Source organism: Mugil cephalus, chromosome 18 (assembly GCF_022458985.1).
Source record: "Mugil cephalus isolate CIBA_MC_2020 chromosome 18, CIBA_Mcephalus_1.1, whole genome shotgun sequence".
Taxonomy (NCBI): domain Eukaryota; kingdom Metazoa; phylum Chordata; class Actinopteri; order Mugiliformes; family Mugilidae; genus Mugil; species Mugil cephalus.
This window is the reverse complement of record NC_061787.1, coordinates 12,064,664-12,087,340: the sequence shown is the minus strand read 5'-3', so window position 1 is coordinate 12,087,340 and position 22,677 is coordinate 12,064,664. Positions and strand designations below refer to the sequence as shown.

At 41.0% G+C, this 22,677-nt stretch overlaps 1 protein-coding gene across 2 annotated transcripts; it reads right to left on the bottom strand.

Moving 5' to 3' along the window:
- Nucleotides 1–277: 277 nt before the first annotated feature.
- Nucleotides 278–22,517, bottom strand: map3k15 (mitogen-activated protein kinase kinase kinase 15). Of its 2 annotated transcripts, XM_047567920.1 has the most exons (30): nt 21,896–22,517; nt 18,506–18,645; nt 18,264–18,287; nt 17,918–17,995; nt 16,256–16,449; nt 14,600–14,768; nt 14,389–14,495; nt 13,631–13,801; nt 13,420–13,532; nt 12,935–13,094; nt 12,146–12,296; nt 11,953–12,060; nt 11,803–11,852; nt 11,620–11,715; nt 11,443–11,530; nt 11,204–11,337; nt 10,509–10,636; nt 10,036–10,166; nt 9,744–9,849; nt 8,727–8,884; nt 8,087–8,270; nt 7,419–7,593; nt 6,710–6,884; nt 5,309–5,494; nt 4,871–4,976; nt 4,509–4,749; nt 3,356–3,468; nt 1,567–1,673; nt 1,415–1,491; nt 278–1,280 (listed from the first exon to the last, which is right to left on the bottom strand). In XM_047567920.1, exons 1-30 carry the CDS (start codon nt 22,203–22,205, stop codon nt 1,187–1,189), a joined length of 4,074 nt encoding a protein of 1,357 aa, XP_047423876.1. In that variant the 5' UTR covers nt 22,206–22,517; the 3' UTR covers nt 278–1,186. The 2 variants fall into 2 exon arrangements, with proteins under 2 accessions (XP_047423876.1, XP_047423877.1); XM_047567921.1 differs by lacking the exon at nt 17,918–17,995 and having other exon boundaries at nt 21,896–22,516.
- Nucleotides 22,518–22,677: the final 160 nt, after the last annotated feature.

The window sequence follows — 22,677 nt, the reverse complement described above, 5'->3', positions numbered from 1 at the left end:
AAGAGGTTTGTGGTCTGTTGTTTGTGGAAAGTTAAATCTATATAGCTGTTAAGTGGAAAGGTAAGCAGGTGGTAGGTCGTATGTAGGCAGGTAAACCGGTTCAAGGCATGTGAAAGGGTAGGAAATGGAAAGAATGCAGAATGAGCTCTAACCTGTAGGCGATGCGGAAGGAAATGAGAGCAAAGAGCAGCAGTGATGTTTGTGTATGGTAATAGAGTGATACTGTAATAGTCATTTGACCAACATCTGATCCGACACCAACAGGTGACATCCGATCTGAATGGCCAACAAATTTTTATTATTTCCAGGTTTATTGCAGTTGTAAAGCACGATGAACAACATATGACAGTCGGAATAAAAAACAAAACAAATACAGATGCACACAGAGTAGAAGAGAATAGATACACCTAATAAATAACATGCGTACAAATATAAAGGCAGCTGTGATCAGCAGTCGTGATGTGATGTGTGCACGCTACAGTGTCTTTACAAAACTTGAGGCTTAAGTCTGCATTCAAAGTGACTCATTCTCAGATGACATGTGCCATGTTTATCTTATCTTCAGATATAAGATTTCGAGGATATGTTTATGGACCTGCTTGACAGTTTGGACTGTGTCTCCAATCTTTCAGAGAAGCATCATCTGACGTGTTGCAGACATGCCACTTATCAGCTAGAGGCAGCGCGCCGGATGTTGGACGCCAGTTGCACAGTTGTTCCCAACAATAGAAGAGCAGTAGGAGTTTCAGTTTTTCTTTCTGATGTGTGGTTTAAGACATTTTGTAGACACTTTTTCAACATTAAAAACCTAAAAGACGTTTTACAGTCATCTTTGAAGTGCCCGGCGGCGTTTCACAGTCAAATCATCATTCAGAGGGAACTTCAGACTCCTTCCTTGTCTGCTGGGACATATTTTTCTGTCAAAATGCTCAAGCACAAACGCGTCGTAACACACATGAACGCTTAAATGCACATAAAGGTACACACAGTAGTGCCTGCACTAAAGAGCTTTGGTCTTGGTCAAGTCGGACTCTGCACGGAGTCAGTCAGTCCTGTACATACAAACGCGGGGACTATAAGAAGAGAAGGCACTGTGGAGACAAACAAAGAGAGGAGAGCTGGCCATGCGGGGCTGGTAATGTGTGGATGTGTGCGTGTTTTCTCGAGCTGTAGTCCAACGATCTCGTCATGCGTCGTTTTCTGAACGCTTGTCGGCCGGCAGCCTCTCTCGCTCTCGGTGCCGCTGGATGGCACGCCAGATCCTGCAGAGGACTCCACCCCTGAGAGGAAGGTGATGGAGGGTGGTTGTGGGGTAAAAGACAAAGTTTGTTCTGTTTTTTTTTTTTTTACTGCGCTATTTTTATTTTATTTGCTCAGGACTGTTTGATGTGGCTTTATTGGGACAAGTAGATACCTTAGGCGTAGACAGCGGAGGTCATCTTTGGTAACGTCGCAGAGAACGTCTGTCAGCTTGTATTCCTCCATCACGAACTAGAACACAGGACGGAAACGCTGTTAGTTCAGATATAGAGCAGCAAGTGACTCAAAAGGTAACTGATGCTCCACCTTGTCTATGGTGTCTTGGTCTGCCCCCTGCTCTTTCAGCCAGTCAGTGAGCTGCTTGTCTGGCTCGTGGTCCGCCGGGATGTGAAAGATGGAGGGAGGCGAGACATCTGAAACAGGAAGCACCTAGTTAACTTTTATGATTACAAAAAAAAAAAGAAAAGAATCCACAAAGAGCTGACAGTGAGCCCCGTGGTTCATAAAGAAAAGCTTTTTGTGAGTTCCTGGTAACAACTGAACATGCACTACTAAGGGGGAACAGATCAGATTATTATCTGATCTATCAGGTTATTTGTCACTTGATCAGACGACTTACCAATTACTGGTTGTGATGTGTGCAAAAAGAACAACAAAAACACTCAGACACCAAAACTTTAACTGTAGATTGCGAGACCTCATTTGTTGTTTGTCTGAAGCTGGAGTTCATCGCACCAGATGGTTTAGAGCAGGGGTCAGCGTTTTTCAGGCCAAGGCCCCCTGAACTGATTTACATATTAAGCAGGGACCCCCTACCTACTATATATATGTTTTATATTAAACTCAGCCTTGTGCTACTTATAAATATACATTATTATTATTATCATTTTAATTTCAAACATGTGCAGTAGGGTGGTGACTGATGTCTAATCAACCTCAGTCTATTTACATACAACAGATAAGGGATAAGCTTAATATAGAATGCAAAATGATTATAATAATGTATAGTTCTAAACAGCAAAAGGCCAAGTTTAATGTAGAACACATATAATAGGTAGGGGGGTCCCTACTTAATCTCTCTATAAATTTTTGGGTCCTTGGCCTGAAAAACGTTAGGGTGTAAAGCAGTGATTCTCACCAAGGTGGTTTGTGTACCCCTAGTGGTATGTGGTGTAATTTCAAGGGGTCCCTGAAAATAAGTTTCCTTTGAAAAAGATCATATGACGTTATAAAAATAGGATTGTTTTACTCCAATTTGACTGAGACCTTGATCTACCTAAACCACAGAGGGTAATTGGACGTTTTTTTTTATTTTATTTACAAGTGTAAGCTACAGTATTTTATTCCCACAACATTGTTTAATGACGCTGTTAATGCATGCCATATTATCTTTATGAGACTCCAGGCTTAAGTCAGCATTCAGCGTGACTCATTTTAAGATGACGTATACCGTGTCGGTCTTATCTTTTTTTTTTGAGGATGTGTTTGTGAACCTGCTTGACAGTTTCGACTGCGTCTGCAAATTCCCTCAGAAGCATCATCCGACGTGTTGCAGACGTGTCACTTATCAGCTAGCAGCAACAGATCACGTGACATGTATAAAAATAGGATTTTTTTACTCCAATATAACTGAGACCTTGATCTATCTAAACTACAGAGGGTAATGGGACTTTCTTTCTCTAATTACTGTATTCTATTCTCGCTTCCGGTTGCATTGTTTCTGCATGATGCTGTTAATACAAACTTAACATGATCTGCATCCATTTTAAAATTATGAGACCCCTACTGTTTCAGCGTGCGCACACCATTTATTTCCTAGTGATGGTGTTGTGAGAAACTCATTTTTCAGGTGCAGGTTTGCACTTGAAATTGAAGTAATGTTACCAACAAACAAGGAAGAAGATGACAACTTACACAATGTGTGGGCTGAAGTGAGGAATAAGGCTGCGCCCAGTTTTTTTTTTTTTTATGACGAGAGAAATGCTTATTAGAGCAGACTTAACTTGGGATCATCTGGATCCAGTGCACATACGGGGAGAATGGAGAAGCACAGGTGGATTAATTAGGAATTCAGCCAAGTGAATAATCACTTTACCTGAGGGTCTGTGTCTGACTTTGACCAGCTCCAGGTCATGCGTTCTCTGCTGAAGCGTAGTCTTCAGGACCTGCTGGTACTCCTTCTCCTTCAGCAGTAGCTCCTCCAGCAGCCTGCACCAACAGACAGAGGCATCAGTTGTGGCGGCCAATGTAGAGCCCACAGACATGTAGCGTGGAGAAACAATGTGGTGGTTGAACAAGAAAATGAAGCGGAGCCAAAGCACGTTTTTCTACCAGTGGCATTTGTACTCTTTCTGTCTCTGTGTAGTCTGGGCACCATGAATAACATCCGCAGACTACCATTGACTGTATTTTTTTTATTTCACGTTAGGAATGTGGTATAATTTCCTCCCTCACATACTGCACATGTCTGAGGCTTAGTAAAACAACACAGACTTGGAAGCAGTTTTGGAAGAAGCAAACCTGACCGCAGGATGTTCTGAGACAGATCACATGTTACCCGCAAACAAAATGTTCTTTTGCTGTTGTGTATTTTGTCATATTTGTGCAATGACATGGGTAAAGGGGATGTACAAGTACACTGGAAAATAAATTTGGCCTGGATGCAGTAAAGTATAAATAACTCTTCCTCTACCAAAATAACTTTAGTATCAATAACTGCACCAGTAAATACAAATGGTAGAGAGATATAGATCTCTAAACCACTTTTGTACTTTGTACTACACTCACACACTGAAGTAATAAAAATTTCAGCTGCAAGAATGTGACTGCATCAACCTCATATAATGTTGACACCCTGTGGTGTTCAACTATGTAGACAAAAAAAAGTACTTTTGTACTGATCTGCGTAACTGTGCCACTAATTATTTTTTGTGTTGTCTCTGTCACATAACCTTGTAATAAAAGATAGAAAATAATTCTCATTATGAGAATATTTCAATAATATATTAGTGTACAAATACGTCGGGTATTAGTGTTCACCTCTGGGACATCATCTCATCAGCCTGTGAAATTGAGTCCGGAGCTGCACTGAGCCCTGGAGCTGTTGCATCCGTCACGTCTTTCATGTTTACATTCTGCTTTTACAGTTTGTTTTTTTCAGCGGCAAGTGGGTTTTTGCAATCACATCGTGGTCAAGATTGTTTTTTTTTCACGTCTGTTGGAAAATAACCACTACTCTTTGCATGTACCTGTTGGTTTCTTGCTTGAGCCGTCCCAGCTGAGCCCCCAGCTGGTGGTGTGACCGCTGATGCTCCTGGGAGTGGGTGGAGTTTGACGTGCTGGCTGCAACGTGGGGGGAGTCAGCGGTCGCCCCGGGGTCGTCGGCGGGTGGCGCTAAAACCGGACCGAATTCCACTTCCTCCTCGTCCACCTCGTCTTCCTTCTCTGCTCCCTCGCACTCTGACGCCGGGCCGAAGTGGGTCTTCAGCTCTGGAGGTCAAAATCGTTCTTATAATCATGTCTCGTCTTGAGCTTTAACCACATGCTACAATGCGTCGCGTTGACATCCACATTTTGTCCGCTAGTTAGAGCTCTCTGAGCCGTCGCCCACCTGGTATGAGGATGGTAATGGCAGCCTGCACAGCTCTCCGTATTATGTTATCCATGGCAAACATCCAGTGGGGTTTGATGTGATGATTCCTCAGGACCTTGTTCACCTGAAAATACCAAGGCATATGTTCATACGATTTACACTCACTGTAGTTAGTTTAATATTTAAAAGATAATGTTTAATCTCACGCAGCTTAACACTTGTTTAGGGTCAACCTATTATTTCCTATTATAAATTCATTTTTGACTGAAAAAACTCAACAACAATCACACTTTTGATTTAAGATACTTTTGAATACGTTTAAATGAGTCTAAGATGGACAAATATAGGATGCCTGACAGGAATATTTGCAAGTGAAACAGAATTCTTCATAGGACTTCGCATGTTTGTACATATATAAGCGTGATGGTGTTAATGTCTGACGGTGTGCGTCCTGACCGAGTCCTGGAAGCCAAACAGCACCAGCTGAATCTGGTTGATGGAGGTGGAGTCGAAGTCGAGGTCTAGCTTGAGCTTGGAGATGGTGGCGGCCATGACACGCCTCTCTGGGGAATGGATGAAGTCTCGAAGGATGCAGATGATCTGCTTGATGTGGTCGACGGACAACTGAAGCTCCTCACTGCCCTGCGCACGTTTACATTTAAAAACACAAATGCATTACAGATTTTTTTTTTTTTTTTTACAGGTTTGTTTTTTTTCTACTGAGCCCAAATTGTGACTCACTATCACAATATAATGTGATGGAGATTCATGTCCTGAATGGGGCTTGTGTTTGTTTTGAGTACTAAGACTAAGACAGGATAGTATGACTTTAGAAGATCGTGTGCGCACCCCACTGGTGACATGGCAGATAGCAATGCCTGCTCCTGTTCTAGCACACTACTATTTGGTCGCCTCAGGTAATATGAACTTACAAGAACAAAACAAACTATTTTTTTCTACTAAACTTTATCTCCAGTCATACCGTGTGACGTCCTTGCTGAGTCGGCTTCATAGTGAACTTACTAAAAGGAAAGATTATGTCTCTTAATGTGCCTTTTCATGACCATACGTATCTGATTAATGTTAATGTCACATGTTAATATATTTATGTTCATGACGTGGGTCGGATTCACTGTTGTCCGCCAGTGTCTTTTTTATATTGATTTCACCACTACAACTAAACATAGACATACTACTCCATAGATACTACTAAAACATACATTTACTGCTGTGTTTTTTTTTTATGTTGTTTCTTTATTCCTTTAAATAAAGATGTAATTCACAACATTTTTTCATTAATTAATTCTCATTAACAAAGCTTGATGGACCGCCATTACGCAACCTTGCTGCCTAGTGGTCACTTATGGTATTGCAACGAGAGAAAAAAAATCTGTTTTCTCGTTTAAACACTGCTTGTTTAATTTCTTCAAGATTTAGTTTGCCATGGAGGTATGATGAAATTTAGCAAGTCATAGCATTGATAGGCAAAAAAAAGTGAGTATAACGCAAGGAAACACTGTCGCCGACTGATGCTTGCCACTAAATTCACCATACAGATAACACCATGAGCTCTAGTCTTGAGTCTACATACAAGCAATATCTTTGTTTTTTTGTCACACTGAAACATTTGGGGTAGGAAGTACTACATGGGAGTTATGCAAGCGAACCAGACTGTGGACCACCCACTAGAGACATGCTGCTTTATATGTAGACAGGGAGAAAATAATTAATCTAATATAGCACTAGCAAAGGACTAGCACTTTGTCCTTTGAATACGTCCCCACACAGTGACCATGTAAACAGCCCTAGGTCTTAACAGTATAAGCAACACAAGTACACACACACTCGCACACAGACCTGGATGTGGTTTTCCTTGAGGTTTGAGATGACCTTATCCTGGTCATCATTCAGGACCTTGTACAGAATAGACCGTCTCTCGCTGTCCTTCTTCAGCAGGAACAGACCGCTGTCCCTGTCCTCAGGTGAAGGGGGGACACTGCGGTCCTCCGACACCGAACCCTCATCTGGAACACTGCAACACACACACACACACACACACACACACACACACACACACACACACACACACACACATCGCAATATAAAACAAGTCATGAAGTTCACAAAATGATTTACAACAGAATAGCGCACCATTCACTTTATTTACAGATACAAGCCTCTCCTGGCTACTCTGTGTGCCCAGGAAAGTGGAGAGGCAGCATGAGTCAGCGTGGAGAAACACGCTATGTATGTGTCCACACTCGTGTGTCCATGGACAAGTAAAGGAGTGTGTGTGCACAGGCACCGGATTCAGCTTGTAAAATGATCAGAGTTCATTATATCAGCATTGTAAAAGGTATCAGAGCACACTGTGTGCACAAGGCCACCTGGCAACCACATGAACACGCATGAACTCATTTCCTCATTCATTCACTTTTCCCACACATTTCACCTACATTTTAATACAGTAACATCTAGAAGAGGTTGTCTATTTTATTTTAAATTTACCAGATTGACTTAAGCATGTGTGCGAGGATCAAATCTTATTATCTGTTCTCAAACACACCTCAGGTAGTTGGAGTTGGTAGGTTTGAGATTCTCTGACCCAGAACTTTTCTTCTTCTGGAAGAAAACGTCGTGTTTGGAGTCGCAGTCCGGACTCACGGATCCGTGTTCACTGCTGCTGCTGCCGGCGGCCTCACACTGCAGCTGCACCGGCAGAGAAACGTTATGGATGTAGTCTGAAAACACAGACATGTAGGAAACATGTGTAAACATGATGAAACAGAGAAAGTCAGCCTTCGTCGTCTCTGCGGTATTTTCAGTTTTCAGCGGTGTGGCAACAAGACAGCATTGAATTTTAATGAAAGTCTGTGAGATATAGCAATAATAGGTGAAAAAAAACTATGGTGATGTCAAGTGGACAAGGTCAACTTTGAGGATAGGGGGAGACGAATACTTGGATTAGGGGTAAATATCCAGAGTTTGGAAAATACATGTTGCCAGGGATTTCGTGTGAATTTCTGGTTCTGTAGCTCACATACAGACTCAATGCCGTTCTGGATGACTTTCTCTACTAAATGAGGCTCACCTACTAAAAAAAGACATCAGTTTGTTAGTCATGTTATGTCTATGCAACTGAAGTACCTTAGGCTCGCCTTAACAGCATGATAATACTTCCTCCACTAACTGCCATAACTAGAGGTTTGATTTTCCTGGTAGTTTTGGCCTAACCTGATGGTTTGAATGCAATCTTGCTCTTCTTGCCCTTGGTGTTGTGCCTGACAAAAGTGTCTCTGAGCAGGTCCGAGGCGATGGCTCTCTTGTGAGGGTCAGGCTCAAAACAGCGCAGGATGAACGACTTGGCCTCCAGCGACAAAGACTCCGGGATCTCTGGGTGGATCTTAAACATGCCCACCTGCAAAACAAAGCCAAAAGACTTTCTGGTAGTTAAGTGTAGAAATAGAAAAACTGGGACTGTAACAGAAGATTTAAAGCTACAGTGCAGAACTTTGACTGCCCCCTTCTGGCAGTCACGATAATTACACAAACAGGTCATTTCATGTAACACGTATCTCTACATGTCTTTCCAACAAAGGAAAAACATGTATGCTCGTTTGTACCTTGTTTTTTTTTAACTGTTGTCCTCCTTTTGAAAGTCAAGTTTCTTTATTTCCTGGAACATCATGCTACTTGCTGTAGAAAACTTTGTGTGTCATTGTTAGTTGACATAAAACACAATAAACCAGATATTAAAGTCTGGTATATGGCTAAATACAGAAGTTCATTTAAATTATTCTGAGTCCTGCACTGTATCTTTAAGACTTCACATAGCAAATACATACATAAATAACTGGACCTCATAAGTTAGTACCTTAAACATGGCTGCCTGTGGTTCCCCTAGCTCATGAAAGGGGGGTTTCCCAGTGGCCATTTCAATGATGGTACATCCCAGTGACCAGATGTCTGCTGGTGCCCCATAGCCTCGAGGGCCTTTATCTATAATTTCCGGAGCCATGTACTGCAGAGTACCTGCAAGCAGAGAGGGAGATAGCACAATCTTTTAGTTTAACAAATAATATTTCACAATGAATGTTAACAACAATCAATGAGCAGCAACTAAGATACATGGGTTTATCTATATATAAACCCTAGTGTGATGTCACTGTTTTATTCCATTCTGTTTGAGTGTTTGACAAATCGCAAATTGGAGATTTGACATTTGTGGTCTGCTCTGACTGCTGAGGTTAACAGAGAAAGGCAGTGAGAGTTAAAGTGAGAGCAGACTGGGGGAGAGAGGACAGGAGAAACACTCACCTGCTAATGAAAGGTAAACACCTTTCTGCCTCCGCTTGATTAGCTAATCTGATTACACACCTTGCTGACTGCTGGAGGAGGCCAGATGGCCAATGAATGTGTATGTATCTTCGTACGCGCTTGTATGTTTGAGTGTTTCCATAGAGGCTGATAGTGCCTCTTGACATTTTGAGGGTCATTTGTTATTTACACTCATGGTCTCAGATCGCAGCATTTCTATGACTCCATTTATGCAGCCCGGGCTGATTTAGTGTCTGTTCATGTGCGACAGATTAGGAATTGTGCATGGTCTTCTTTCTCTGTGAGTGAATTCTGCAGACATCTATTACATTTTAGATGGTTTAATAAATTTAGAGATACCAGTATTTTTTCTGTCAAAAAAACATCAACAACGACGCAGAAGTTTATTCATAATCAGATGAGCTTTAGAGACACTTGAGCCATTTATAAAGAGACCGGGTTGATTTGTGTTTTCTTTGCATATTTTAAATTCTGTAAAACTAATAAAAATAGTATTATTCTGCAAAACAACAAAGAAACGTATTCAGGAAAAATCAGCTGGGCAAAAAGTTACCTGTAAATGTTTCAGTGCAGGGATTGACTCCTGCCAAGCGTTTTGAGGTACCAAAGTCTGAGATCTTCAAGACGCCACTGTAGGTATTCACCAACACGTTATCACCCTAATAAAGAAATGTCCCGAAATGAACAAAGAGCATCACTGTTTACCCTGAAGCTGTTTTTCATATTTAAAGAAACAACACGTATCTTCCTATCATTAACGGAGTGCCTCACGGCTCCACTCTTGGTACTACAATATTTAGACTTAACATCACCCTTCCTCCTCAGTCTAGTGCGTATTGTTGTACCTTGATGTCCCGATGGACGATCTGGTTCTCGTGCAGGTATCTGAGCCCCTCCAGGATCTGTCTGGTGTAGAATATGATCGTCGCCTCTTTCAGAGGGCCCCATTTTGAACGCAGCAACGCAGACAGGCTTCCTGGAGAAAGGAGACAAGGAGTGTCCAAAACCTATCATGAAATGGGAAGATGACCAAGCAGTTAGAGAGACCGCCCGGCAGCCGAGAGGTCACAAGCATCAACCTCTGAAATAGATAATGTGTCCATCAAAACGTCTTATGTTGCATTTAATATAGAACATCTGTCTAGTTTGAGGAAGCAAAGAATTTAGATTATTTTTTATATTTTGATAATGGCTCTCAACTAAGTGTTTGGTGTATTACAGACAACGACAACAACAAAATAAATATGGTGATTTTGGAGTTAACATAAAATAATTGTTTTAATACACAGGACTCTGTCTCTGTTTGATACAAACACACCTCCAGGCACTTGTTCCATGAAGATCTTGATGTATCCGTTCTCAGAAACAGAGCCCAGATACTGAACAATGTTCCTGTGCTTCAGGTACTTGTGCAGAGCGATCTCTTCATGAAGTGGCTGGGAGTACCTGAAAAAACAAAGAAAGACAAGTTTATTTACATCATATTCTTTGAACTATTAATGCAGGATATCTAATCTAAACATGCAGTCTTAAGTTTGCTGCAAAACAAATTACTGCACATATGGTCAAAAAGCTTCCCGTATTATTATTATTTTTTTTAAATTTATTAAATAAAACATTAATAAACACGCTGCACCAAAATATGAGTATAACATGCAAGCAGACATTAAAACTGGGAAGCAACTGTGATTTTTTTTTTAGCTCATATTACAAGCCAGAACCAGAAGGCAACCACCACTTGGGTCTCACACTGGATGAAAACAAGGAGCCTTTGATAAAGATTAGTTTGACAATTAGGGAAAAAGGCAACATTACTATGTATAAAATATGCAATACTTACATTTACATTAAGAACAGGATTTTTTTTTTAAATAAATGTTATTTTATAGCCTAGAAGCCAGCCTGAATTGGCCAAAATGACTTTGATTGGTTGTCACACCATCCATTTGGATGCAGGCTTTTTCCATTTCTACACATTTTCTCACCTGTATCAAAAATGAGCCGAGGACCCACCTGCTGTCTCTTTCAGGAATCTCTTTGATGGCGATTCGGACCTGGTTGCTGAGGTCCCTCCCAGCATAGACCACTCCGTAAGTGCCCCGCCCCAGCACTACCCTGTCTCCTGTCTCATTGGTGTCATACTCGTACTGCAGCATACAACATACACACATACAAACATTCAAAAAGATCAAAAGTGAGTAGTTGACGTAAAATAATACACCTTAAATAACTGCCAAGAAACACGCGCTGACCTCCAGTGTATCGCCGTCGCCTTCCCCCTCTAGCTCCACAGCATTCCCCGTACCATCAGATATCATCTCCTTCACCTTGGAGCAGAACCTGAAAAACACCACCAGGTACATTAAACTTGATTTCAGTTCACGCACACACCAAACTACACAGACACACCTAGATGTGTGTGTCCTCACCGACCGCACTGCTCCTCGGTGGAGAAGTAGATCTGGAAGTCATCAGAGTTATCGTGGACGTAGAGGAAGCAGCAGCGCTCGTCAAACTTACTGATACTGCAGATAAAAAAAAAAGTGAATTTATTTGCTCTTATTTCTGCGATTCAGCAAAGAACTATACAGGTTCTAAAGGTTCATCCGTACCTAATGCCTTTAATAGACATTGCAGTGAAGTTCCACTCATGGATTCCTTTCTGTAATGAAAGTAAGTACAGCACATTGATTATTCACATTTGCTGATACTGAAGTGTATATTGAACCATAATCCAGTCAAAGTCCATGTGATGCTCTGACCGTTTCAGCAGGAGAAACATGCCAGATCGAGACGTTCTTCTCTTCGGCCTCGTTGTTAATTGACACATACGAGGGCTGGTAAATCTTGGTCGGCTCCAGAATCAGCACCTGTCAAAGGAGCACCATGCATGTATGTTTTTTGCACACACGCTTCAAACATCTCGGCATGCACGAACATAAACGTGTGCTGTACCGGAAACCGCAATCTGTTGGTGGTGCCCTGCGTGGCCTCTACGATGATGTCCATCCAGAAATCGAGCCTCTCTCTCTGGGGAGAATGTTCAGTCGCCTGTTTCTTAAACCTCTGGATCAGCTGCAAGTTCTGCACCACCGATCGCAGGTACCTGGCAGACAACAAACCAGATCAACTTCAACAAAATCATTAAGCGACATAATTACATTGTAATTGTGTGTTGGTTATATTTGTGTGTTTATGTCATGCTCAGAGTCAGGGTTGATAAAATAAATGAGAAAAAACGGTGTATTTTCTGTAAATTAGTGAATAAATTAGTTTGGCCACTAAGCCAATGTCAGAACCAAATTTTAGTTCAAAATGGGGTCTGAATTAAAAAAATCTGGACCTTGCGTTTTCTCGTTCACACTAAGCAAGACATTTGGTGTGACATTACCTAAGAAGATACTGTATGTTGGTTTCTGGCTATACTATACTATAATATACTATACTATACTATACTATACTATAGAGCTCAAAACTTACCACACACATTTTTTGGATCACAAATACATGACTTAATTACAAAATCCAAAAGTCTGCATAAATTCACATGCTGCAAACTAAGATATCTAGTATTTTCCATTTCCAGTTGGCATTATGGCAGGCCAGATAAGATCTTTTTGTCATATACATTATGAAATAACATGTTATACTTACAAGGTAAAGTCTCTTTATTTCTTTTCCTTCTGTAAATTCAACAAGTGTCACAACATAACAGTTACGATACTTTTAACGTGAAGTCGCTACCAGAGAGGTGGCTTCAGTTTGAACAGCTTCTCAGCAGCCTGTGTAGCTTTAGGGATGTCGCTAGCCAGCATGCTAACGGTGAAGAACTGGCCCACGTCCCAGTAGTTATTCATTTTCTCCAGTGAACCTTTGCGCCCCAGGAGACTGTTCAACCTCACGCCTAAAGAAATGAGATTATTTGAAGACAGGAAGTGATTAAAAGTGTCACTACAACCTTGTTTTTGCTTCACTCACAGTAGTGCACATGTGGGACTACAGGATGCTAATAGCAGTTTTTAAATCAGTTAAAACTGAAGCCAGAACACATCATGATTACCCTTTTTTAATCATATGAATGAGAACAAATATTTGCTCGGTCAAATAAAGCAGACGCAGCGATAATCCTGCAGGATTTGAAGGCCAATTACATGCACTAATCTTTTGTGTTCAATGCTGCCCTAGCTTGTGAGTCCATTGAAGAGAAATAAAAAGGAGTGTCAGGTCACCTATTTTCCTCAGCTCAATGGAGCTCTCAAACTGCTGGCCAGCAACAATGAGGAGCACAGCCAGGTTGATGCCAGAGTAAAGAGTTGGCTGCAGCTCAAACCCCTTCCTGTACCTGTAGAGGGAACAGGACATACACACACATGAATAAAAAGGCGGACATGATTAGATGAATAAAAGATGCATTCATTCCTTTGTGTGTGCTCGTTTCACCACTGTATTGCGTTGTCTCTGTTTTTAGTGTCTTTGCAGTCTGAGTCGAGGAAAATGTCCTTGTAGATTCGTCCACAGAGGCAGAACATGTCCGGGGCTGGATGCTCGCAGGACTGCAACACCTGCAGCATCACTCTGAGAGCCTGCTCCCTGTCTCCAGGGCTGTTCCTCCTGCACACATACAAATGTATTCAAGATGAAATATTGATTGGATAGTTTAATTACACAGTGGCACTGTTATCCTTCACTACATTCCCCTTTTTTAATTTATGGTCAGGCAGTTTATGTCGTAAAGTACAAACAGTTAGCGATAAATGCATTTTAGCTCTGCTATGGCGTGGTTTAACTTCCTCATTATGTTATGATAAGGCTCAGCTATAGCTATCTCCCCTTGCTTAATACTGGTATGTCTACTACCTTAATTTTCTAGTTTCCAAAATTGGATGCTGTTTTCATGGAAAATGGATACAGTATATGACATAAAATGCAATGGTAAATAAACTTTGCATCATGTTATCAGTAAAGTTTATCTAATTCTGTATTTAATACGTAACTGTAAATGTAAAGTCACTGATTGAAAAAAAAAAAAGTACTGTAATGGAATTAGAATGAATTAATTTAAAGGTGGGAACAGAACGTAGCTTTTTGAAAGTCAAAAACAGCCTACGTCAAACAGCACACTCTATTTCCATTGCCTATGAAAGACATTAAATCCAAAAGATTAGGCAGTTAAGAGTTTCAATGGAGCTGCCTTGCACCTGTTAAGAGCAAAGGCGTAGTGGAACTGGATCATGGGCTGGGTGGCCAGATCACAAGTCGGCAGCATCTCCAGTGTCTGCACTAGCTTCACCATGGCGTCATAGTCCTGGTGGTCAGACAAAGACAAGGGATGGCATGCTAGTTCTAAACTCCACAACAATGCTAGTACAACATCAGCGACACCAAATGATGCTGGTGGTGTGTTCGTACCTGTATGTCTCTGTAGGAAAAAAGCAGGTTCATGACGATGTCCTGCGTTAAGACCTCTGTGTTGTCTATTCGGAGTTTGATGCGGGAAAGCTCCTTGGCCAGCTCCTCTCCCTGGTACTTCTCTCTGGCCTTCCTGATGTCATTGAGAAGTGTGTCCTTGAAGGAAGCGCTGCATGTAGATGGTGGGATGAAGGAGGACAAGTTCAGGGTAGTGTTTACTTGAGATAGATCAAATCAGCCCTAAGGTTCATACCAAGCCGTTTGGCAATGCTGGGACGTCTTTGAACCTTTGCGATGTTAGTTTATATGAGGTTTATGTTGAGTCAGTGACCAAACACATAACAAAAAGAGGCTGCATTTGAGCATTCAGTTAGCTTTGTAGCAAGATTTTCCCTATTTGGAACGAGGACTTCGGGCTACTGCCACCTGCTGGTATGGAGAGTTATTTCGTTCATTACAAGTAGAATACAAATCAAAAGGTAAGCTTTTTAATGGAGGCCTTGTGTAATACAGAATATTCTGTACTTTTACTCGAGTAAATTATCTCAATATTAGCTCCACTACAGTTAAATTGCTTAACCCTTTGAGGTGAGGAAACATATTTGGTAACTTCAGCCCACATTTTAAATTGCGTACTGGTGCCTCTCATTGAGGTTTAGAAGCATAGAGAGGAGATGAAGCATTGTCAGCCCTTTTCAGATGTGGTCTTCAGGGTCCACCTCTGCATGAACGCTGACCATAACTGATTTATTAAGTAGAAGAAATGGCCCTAATGTTGTCTAATGTGATAATGTGTGTGTGGATAAGTGTCTGAATCAGCACTTATGTTCTAATGGACTAAAAGAAAAGAAACAAGAGAAGAAGAAAGAAACAACTTATGGTACATTCATTGACCTTCTTCTTATGCCCTTCAATAATACCCTATAGTAGACATTTTGAATTTCCAAGTATTTCCAGGATATATCTATAAATGGTTAAAAGACTCAGAATTCGCGCCATTAAGGTAACGTTTTAAAACATAGTGTTGAATAAAAATTTGATTTTGAATTCAATAATAGCCTGGCCTCTTTAATTCAACATCTAACCTAAGTTGTTTGAATCTACTGGAGGCTGTCGTCTCTTCTAGGTCAAAAGCCACGTTTCTGTCAGCCTGTCCCAGGGCAGCTATGAGTACTGAAGTAGTCTACCAACACCAGGTGTGACTGTGTGAGTGAATGAATAGTGCATTCAATTTTTAAGAGCTTTGAGTATCTGTGATAAGGCGCTATATAAAAGGCATTATTATTATTATTAACATAACCAACAATGTTCATTTGAGAGTCAAAATCCAGTCATAGAGTGTCTCTCCATTCACTTTTTTGTAACCTTTTACATTAATCACAGTGTCACATTTATGGCTGGTTGGCAACAGTCAGTCTGTTCTTTTGTGCACTGCTCTACTAGGTCATGTGAAGTTCACAACTATGAACTGCTTTTGCATTGTATGAGTTATCTAGAGTTAAGGAAGGTGTGTCCTTGTCCCTTCCTACTATTGAACTATAGTGGGAATATATAAACATTAAGGATATAGTTCTTAATATCCCAAGCAAAGTGTTAATTCAAACAAAGCTTTTAATATCAGTTTTGTGTGTGTGTGTGTTTATGTCGCTGTCTCACCAGGACGTTACATGGATGTCCTTCAGCAGGCTGGTGAAGCGGTCCGTCAGAGGGACGCACAGCGGCCCCAGCAGGTTGTCCCAGCTGGGCTGCATGTACTCGCTGGCCCTGCGCTGGGCATCACTTTCACAGCACATGTACTCATGGTTAGGAGTCACTATGTAGGGGATGAAGTAGTAGTTACCGCTGGACGCCTAGAAAGAGAGGAGACGGCTGAGTTTAATATTAATTCAAGATACAATAGACTGTTTGCAGATGAAGTGATGAGACACTTTTAAAAACCAGGTGCAAATGTAATTGAGTGTTGTTATATATCAAGTAAGAACAGATGCTGGAGACTGATGCCAGGTGTAAAAAGAGTCCAGGAAGGAGGAATTAGAGTCTAAGCTGCACGTTGATCAGAGCCAGTCTGTTGAGATCGTAAGTTAAATGGCCAACGTGAACACTTTAAAAAATGACATTCTTATATTCTTTATTCTTATAGCATGTAGCATAGTGGTTAAACTGCTGGTCTTTATCTATGTCAGTAATTTCATATTTTCTGTTTATTATTCCCATGTTTTTCGTGCATTGTGCTAGCAGGTCAGTTCGACCTGCTCCATGTCAAGAGACCATTAAATCCAACACATCATCTTTCCAGTCCCTCATGGGAAAAGGTCTTATCTGTTAGTTCTCACACGGTAAAAAAACGGGGACAGATGTCTCCATAATGAGGTTATATTGTTTAGATGGAAAAGTGCCTCTGCTCTGTTATACCAGTCACACAAATCCCAGGAATATGCAATCACCAAAACCACAGCAGCCACAGCAGCAGTCTCTCTGTATGTGTCAGTGTGGATTATTGTACTACTATGAGCAACACACACTTTTCAACAAAATGCTCCTAAGCTTAAAGTCATCTTTAGGGCTAACCTGTAATAACTGATGTAAATGGTCAGTTATTGCAAATTAAAAACCAAAGTGGCTTGTTCACACATCAAGCAAATTTAAATGAGTTCAGTAAAAGCTGTGATACACAGAGACACCAATCGGCCATTGGCCAGTGTTGTGCAGCTGGTGAGTGTTTGCAAACCTGGAGAGTTATTTCCTCTCATGCTAGTCAAGACCGAAATATGCCAGCTGGCAGTAGTGTAAGCAGTTTGTACCACTGTATCTGTTTGGTCCGGATGCCATAATTTGCCTCCGTGGTCAGTACTTTAAAAAAGAAACTTGTTTAGGGACAGTCCTGCAGAGACATCTCGTTTGAAATGAGGACAACATTTGTTAGTATGCAGTGGAATTTTCTAGGTGTACTACCAAAAGTGGCCACTGGTAAATTTTTTTCAGTTTCTCAAAAAACATTCTTGCTATCACATCCTTGACTATACTTCATTGGTCAAATGTCTCTATCTGCTGTTTGTTAGTGAGAAGATAGTGTAGGACAAGTCGTTACTTTTAGTCAGTTTCTATCTATCCGCAAAAAGTGGAACTGTGAGATTTAACAGTACTCTGTCACGTCTGAAACCTTCCTTGGCTTTGTGAGTTGCACGTTGTTAGGGGATTAAATGTGTTACTCACGCACCATCCCATGAGGAATCAACTGTTATTCAATCTGACCTTGTTAGTATTACTCAGTCCGTGAGGCACTCTCCCAGCATGCTTTGGTACATGCCCAGTACCTACTTTATTGCGCAATCCAGTCCCCCTGTACTCCGGAGGCAACTGAACCCAAGGAAAACCTAACACTGGAGGACGAGCCGCCTACTCCACACACACATACACACAGACAGCATACACATTAAACATCAGTTTCTAAGAAAACTAGGAGCCGGTATTTTCTGGCTTTATTTCAGGAAACCGTATGAGCCAGAAGGGACTGAGAACGTGACAGCATGTAAGTATCCGTTCCCGCCTGCGCTGCTGCACGAGAACATGAACAGCACTTGTCACGAATGGTATTCCAGAGATAGTAAGAAAAGAAAACTGCCGTGCTTCCATAAATCACTATGAAATACACACATAAACTTACTGTGTTTTTCTGGGCCACCATGTCCTGTAATAAGATAAAATAGATCATGTGAGAATGCGTCTCAAGGCTGTGCAGCAGAGCCACAGAGTGTATTACTCCTTTAGACAGCTACTGCACACACACACACATATACACCAGTCTGTAAATAACTTAATGGGTCACTTTGTTCAAAGGAGGCATGGAGGAATGGCATGCTTGAAATCTGATTACATGCACAGGACTTTGAAGTAGGCACGGGGTACCTTTAGTGACTGTGCAGTGTCGGGGTCAGTGTCATGGTACAGGATGACGTTGTTGGCCATGTCGAAGCTCTCTCGAACGCCGAGGTGGTAAAACAAGGAGGGCTGCCGGAATACATCGCTCATATCCACAACCGCAATGTCTAGAAGGAGGAAGAGATGGTTGTGACATCATAAAAACATCTCTCAATGCTCATATTTTAAAAGTATAGTTTAGAGAAGTGAAACATGGACAAGTTGAAATGATTCTCTTTTTAAGACTGACTCTGAACTTTGACATCATTAGATGTAGGATATAAGGCTTTCTGAGAGGGTTTTTTTTTCCCTTTAATTCAATGTGAATTCCAAGAAACAACTCTTTCCCATTTTACTCATGGGAATGTTGTGATGACACGAGTTTCTGCAAAGACTACAAGCATGGGCAAGTGGTGCAGACACGCAGAACCACATTTTTCTGCTAACGTAGCTTGTACTCACCGTCTAGCCAGGTACTGTTCTTCCTGAAATAAGATCAAATAGTATGGGAGGTTCACAAGAGTCTACAGCCACACCAGTGCCTCTACAGGGCTGCACTGAGCTGCAGCTTGAGATAATATAAGCATTTATTCTGGTGTGTTGTAGCATTCACCATCATAACTTAACACACTAACAAGGAATATGATTTTTTTGTTGGAAATTGTCTAGTCTGGTCTGAATGTAAAATTTTGACCTGATAACGGCAATAGATAGAATAGAAATAGAAATAATAGAAAAGTCATGTGTTTACCAAAATCACTGCTAATCATCCAAAGAGGGACACAAATATTTTATGGCACTCCTTCCATTATTGAGATAATTTACTAAAAATCATTCAGCACCAGAGGTAAAGCGAGCATTATCAAAGTCATTACGGTTTACTCTCTGGGAATCATGAATGGCTTTACAAAAATTGTAGCCAGTCCATTTCTGCTTTGTTGGCACTAGAGAGAATGCAAAATGCATCACCATATTCATTGGGATTCATACTCTGTCCTTAGACAGAAATAAAATATTTCAGTAGACAAATGCAAACCCATACCCAATGACTGCAAAAACAAACAAACAAAAAAAAATTGCCAAATGTCAACCTCATAATGGGGCTATAGAAAAATCTCATCTCTTCATTGAAGGCAAATGTAGGTCAGGAAAAACCTGCAAGCTATTAGTTTCCTACGGCAAACATTTACTTCCTGAACCAGTTATGGATATTTTGTAGATATAGATATAATAAACATGCATTGTTATTTTTATTCAGACACTACTTTTTGTTCTAAATACTCAAAAAGCTGCATGTTTTGAATCCACTGAGGATCATCAATATCTGTATATAATTTCATGGAAATCCATCCTGTATAAACACAATATGTATAACAGTAATGAATGAGATTAGTGATGTAACAGTCCGATCCATTAACTGTAATGTACTTTGTGTACGTTGTAACATGTCATGACAGGAAAACCACAGATGGAATTAATAACTATCCATCCATCACTTAATAACATCATGTCTAAATCGCTCTGTCATAGTCAACTATCAACATAATCAACTCTCTTTTTCTTTTCTTTTTTTTTTACCACATAATATTTTCTTGTTTTTTGTCTCCATCCTTTGGAGAATCAACCTACACAAAACACAGAACCTCCATATCTGCTGCATATATTTTTGTAACTAAGATGAATATCTTTGGCAGAAGTGTGGATGAAATCACAGCCTGGTATAAATAGCTGGTAAATAATGGCTTTCTAGTGGAGATCTGGTTTCGCCACCCTGAATATCAGAACTGGAGCTATAAAAGGTATCAGCTTAAATGAAAATCTATCTGGGAAATGGGGATGTCAGCTCATTCTGAGGAAATACTGATTCTGGGGTTACACATGGTGATATTACAAGGAGTAGTATTTCTGCAAGTGGTAATTTCATTACGGGTAACAGCTGTCGAAAATAAAGATTTAATTTCAAGAGCTGATATTAAACATAAAGTGATTCATAGGACAAAGGTCATCATTGAATTATTTGGTGCTCACGTGGGTTATAATAAATAACTTCTAACACAGAGGAGAATAACTTGGAAATTCATTATAATAATAACAATAATAATAATCATCATCATGTGTGAAATCTGAAACTTATACTCTTAATATTTTGTTAGGCCTCGGAAAGTTAAAGCATTTGAAGACAAATGTACCAACCCAGCATGGACCTTAACCTTTATATTGTATAATTTTTCACATTAGATTAAAATATTGTGATTAGTGCATGTCATTACACCCAATTTAGTCCCTTTAATTTATCAAATGAAATAGCATTTAGACGTGGTGTCCATTACATTTTTAGGGGTACTATGAACGGTCAAAATGTATGTTTTCTGAATAGATGCCTGTAGTTGAAACTGTTAAATCTTATTTTGACAACATATGATTGTTAAATTAAACTTACACATAAAAATATTACGTTTCTATATCTTTATGTCCACATAGAGAGAGTCCCGCTACACACACACCCCCCCCCTCTCTGTTCAGGCCCTTTGGTTTCTTCCAGTTGAAGAGTTCCACCATAACTATGGTAACCGTGGATCGGGTCGCTCGAGCCCCGCAGCAGATTTTTCCTAAAACTTTCAGTAGCTGCGTTGTTGAACAAACAATTAGTGTACGGAAATAAATAAAATAGAAATGGACATTTGCAGTTGCGTAACTTACTGAAAGTTTGAAAATTTACCAGTTACTGTCAATGGTTAACCGCCAAGTAAGGTACCGTTTGTGTTAGCGCCTTTTTTTTTTTATCAGCTAAGCTAACTTTTTCTGAAGAGGAGACAGGCAAAAGCAGTAAAAACATCAACAACGTACTAAGAAGGTGAGCTTCGTTTGCTAATAAATGTTTGCTTGCTAACCTCGCGTTAAATATTTTCACTTTTATCGTTCTGTGTACGAAGAAGTAGTCTAAATTGTTTAAACATTAAGATGTGCCGGATGTTTTAGACCACTCGGCTTAATTAAGGTCCCTGTTTTGGATGACCCGTCCCCTGTCCCCGAAAATGTCCCCAATTTTAGCATTTAATGAATGGGGGAAAAGTGACTAGACAACAGACTACAACTATTACGCTATTGACAGACAAAGCAGTTTAAATCTCAATGAATTAGTCAAAATAAATTGAAACATAACTGTCCCTGTTTCGACATTTTATCTGGGTAACATCCCCGGATTTCATTTCAGAAATCTGGTCATCTTAAGGTTAATAATAGCTCAAGTAACTTATATTGAACTTTTTTTTTTTGTTGAAAAGATGACGGATTAGCTTGCAATGCAGTGTCAGTAATAAGTCACTGACACACTTTTCTGTGTAACTTTTCACCCGTAAATTTCCAAACCCAACACACCTGCATCGTAGAAACTGTCCAGTACTGATGTTTCTCCAAAGTCCAGTCTCCCGAACGTGACGGTGGTGAGCAGCGCGCTCTCCGAGTCGCACGCTCTCTGCAGACACTGCAGTGCTCCGGACTCGGGACTGCTGGCCATCACCGACTTCAGCCCGTCGTTCAGGACATACACGACCCGCAGGGAGCGCTGCTTAGCCGGCGGACAAGGGCTGGACATGTCGCCCCTCTCCCGGTCCCGCTCCAGTACGCACGCCCCTGCGGAGTGCTCACCTCCCATGTCGGCGACCTGTGCGTTCTGCCCCGGTTCCATAGCGCAAACCCGGAAAATGCCTCTGCTTTTGTTTATCCTCTTCGCTGTCCACCTCTCCCCCCTCTTTATTCGCTCTGCTCCTCCGTCTTGTCCTCCTCTAGCTCACGGGTAGCGCACCTGTCGTCGCTGGAGATGGGCGCGTCTGAGTTTGTCCTCCCGCATCTCCGCCTCATTAACTCACATCATTGGCCGATTATCTCCCACCATGAACCGGACTGGATCAGACTAGATCCCCAAGAGAGGGGAGGAGGAAGTGTTGAGAGAGGGAGGAGAGAGAAACTCATCCCAGAACTTAAATTATTAGTTTGGCACGGGTTTAAATGAACTGTGATAGCGCTGCTATTGCGGGATAAAGTCAGGTCCTGGTCCAAGTACATATGAAATATTAGCGCCATGTGTGTGGTTGTCTAAATATATAACAGTGTGTCCTTTTGGTCCCCTCCTCTGCCCAGCATGCACAGCAGCCAAGTTA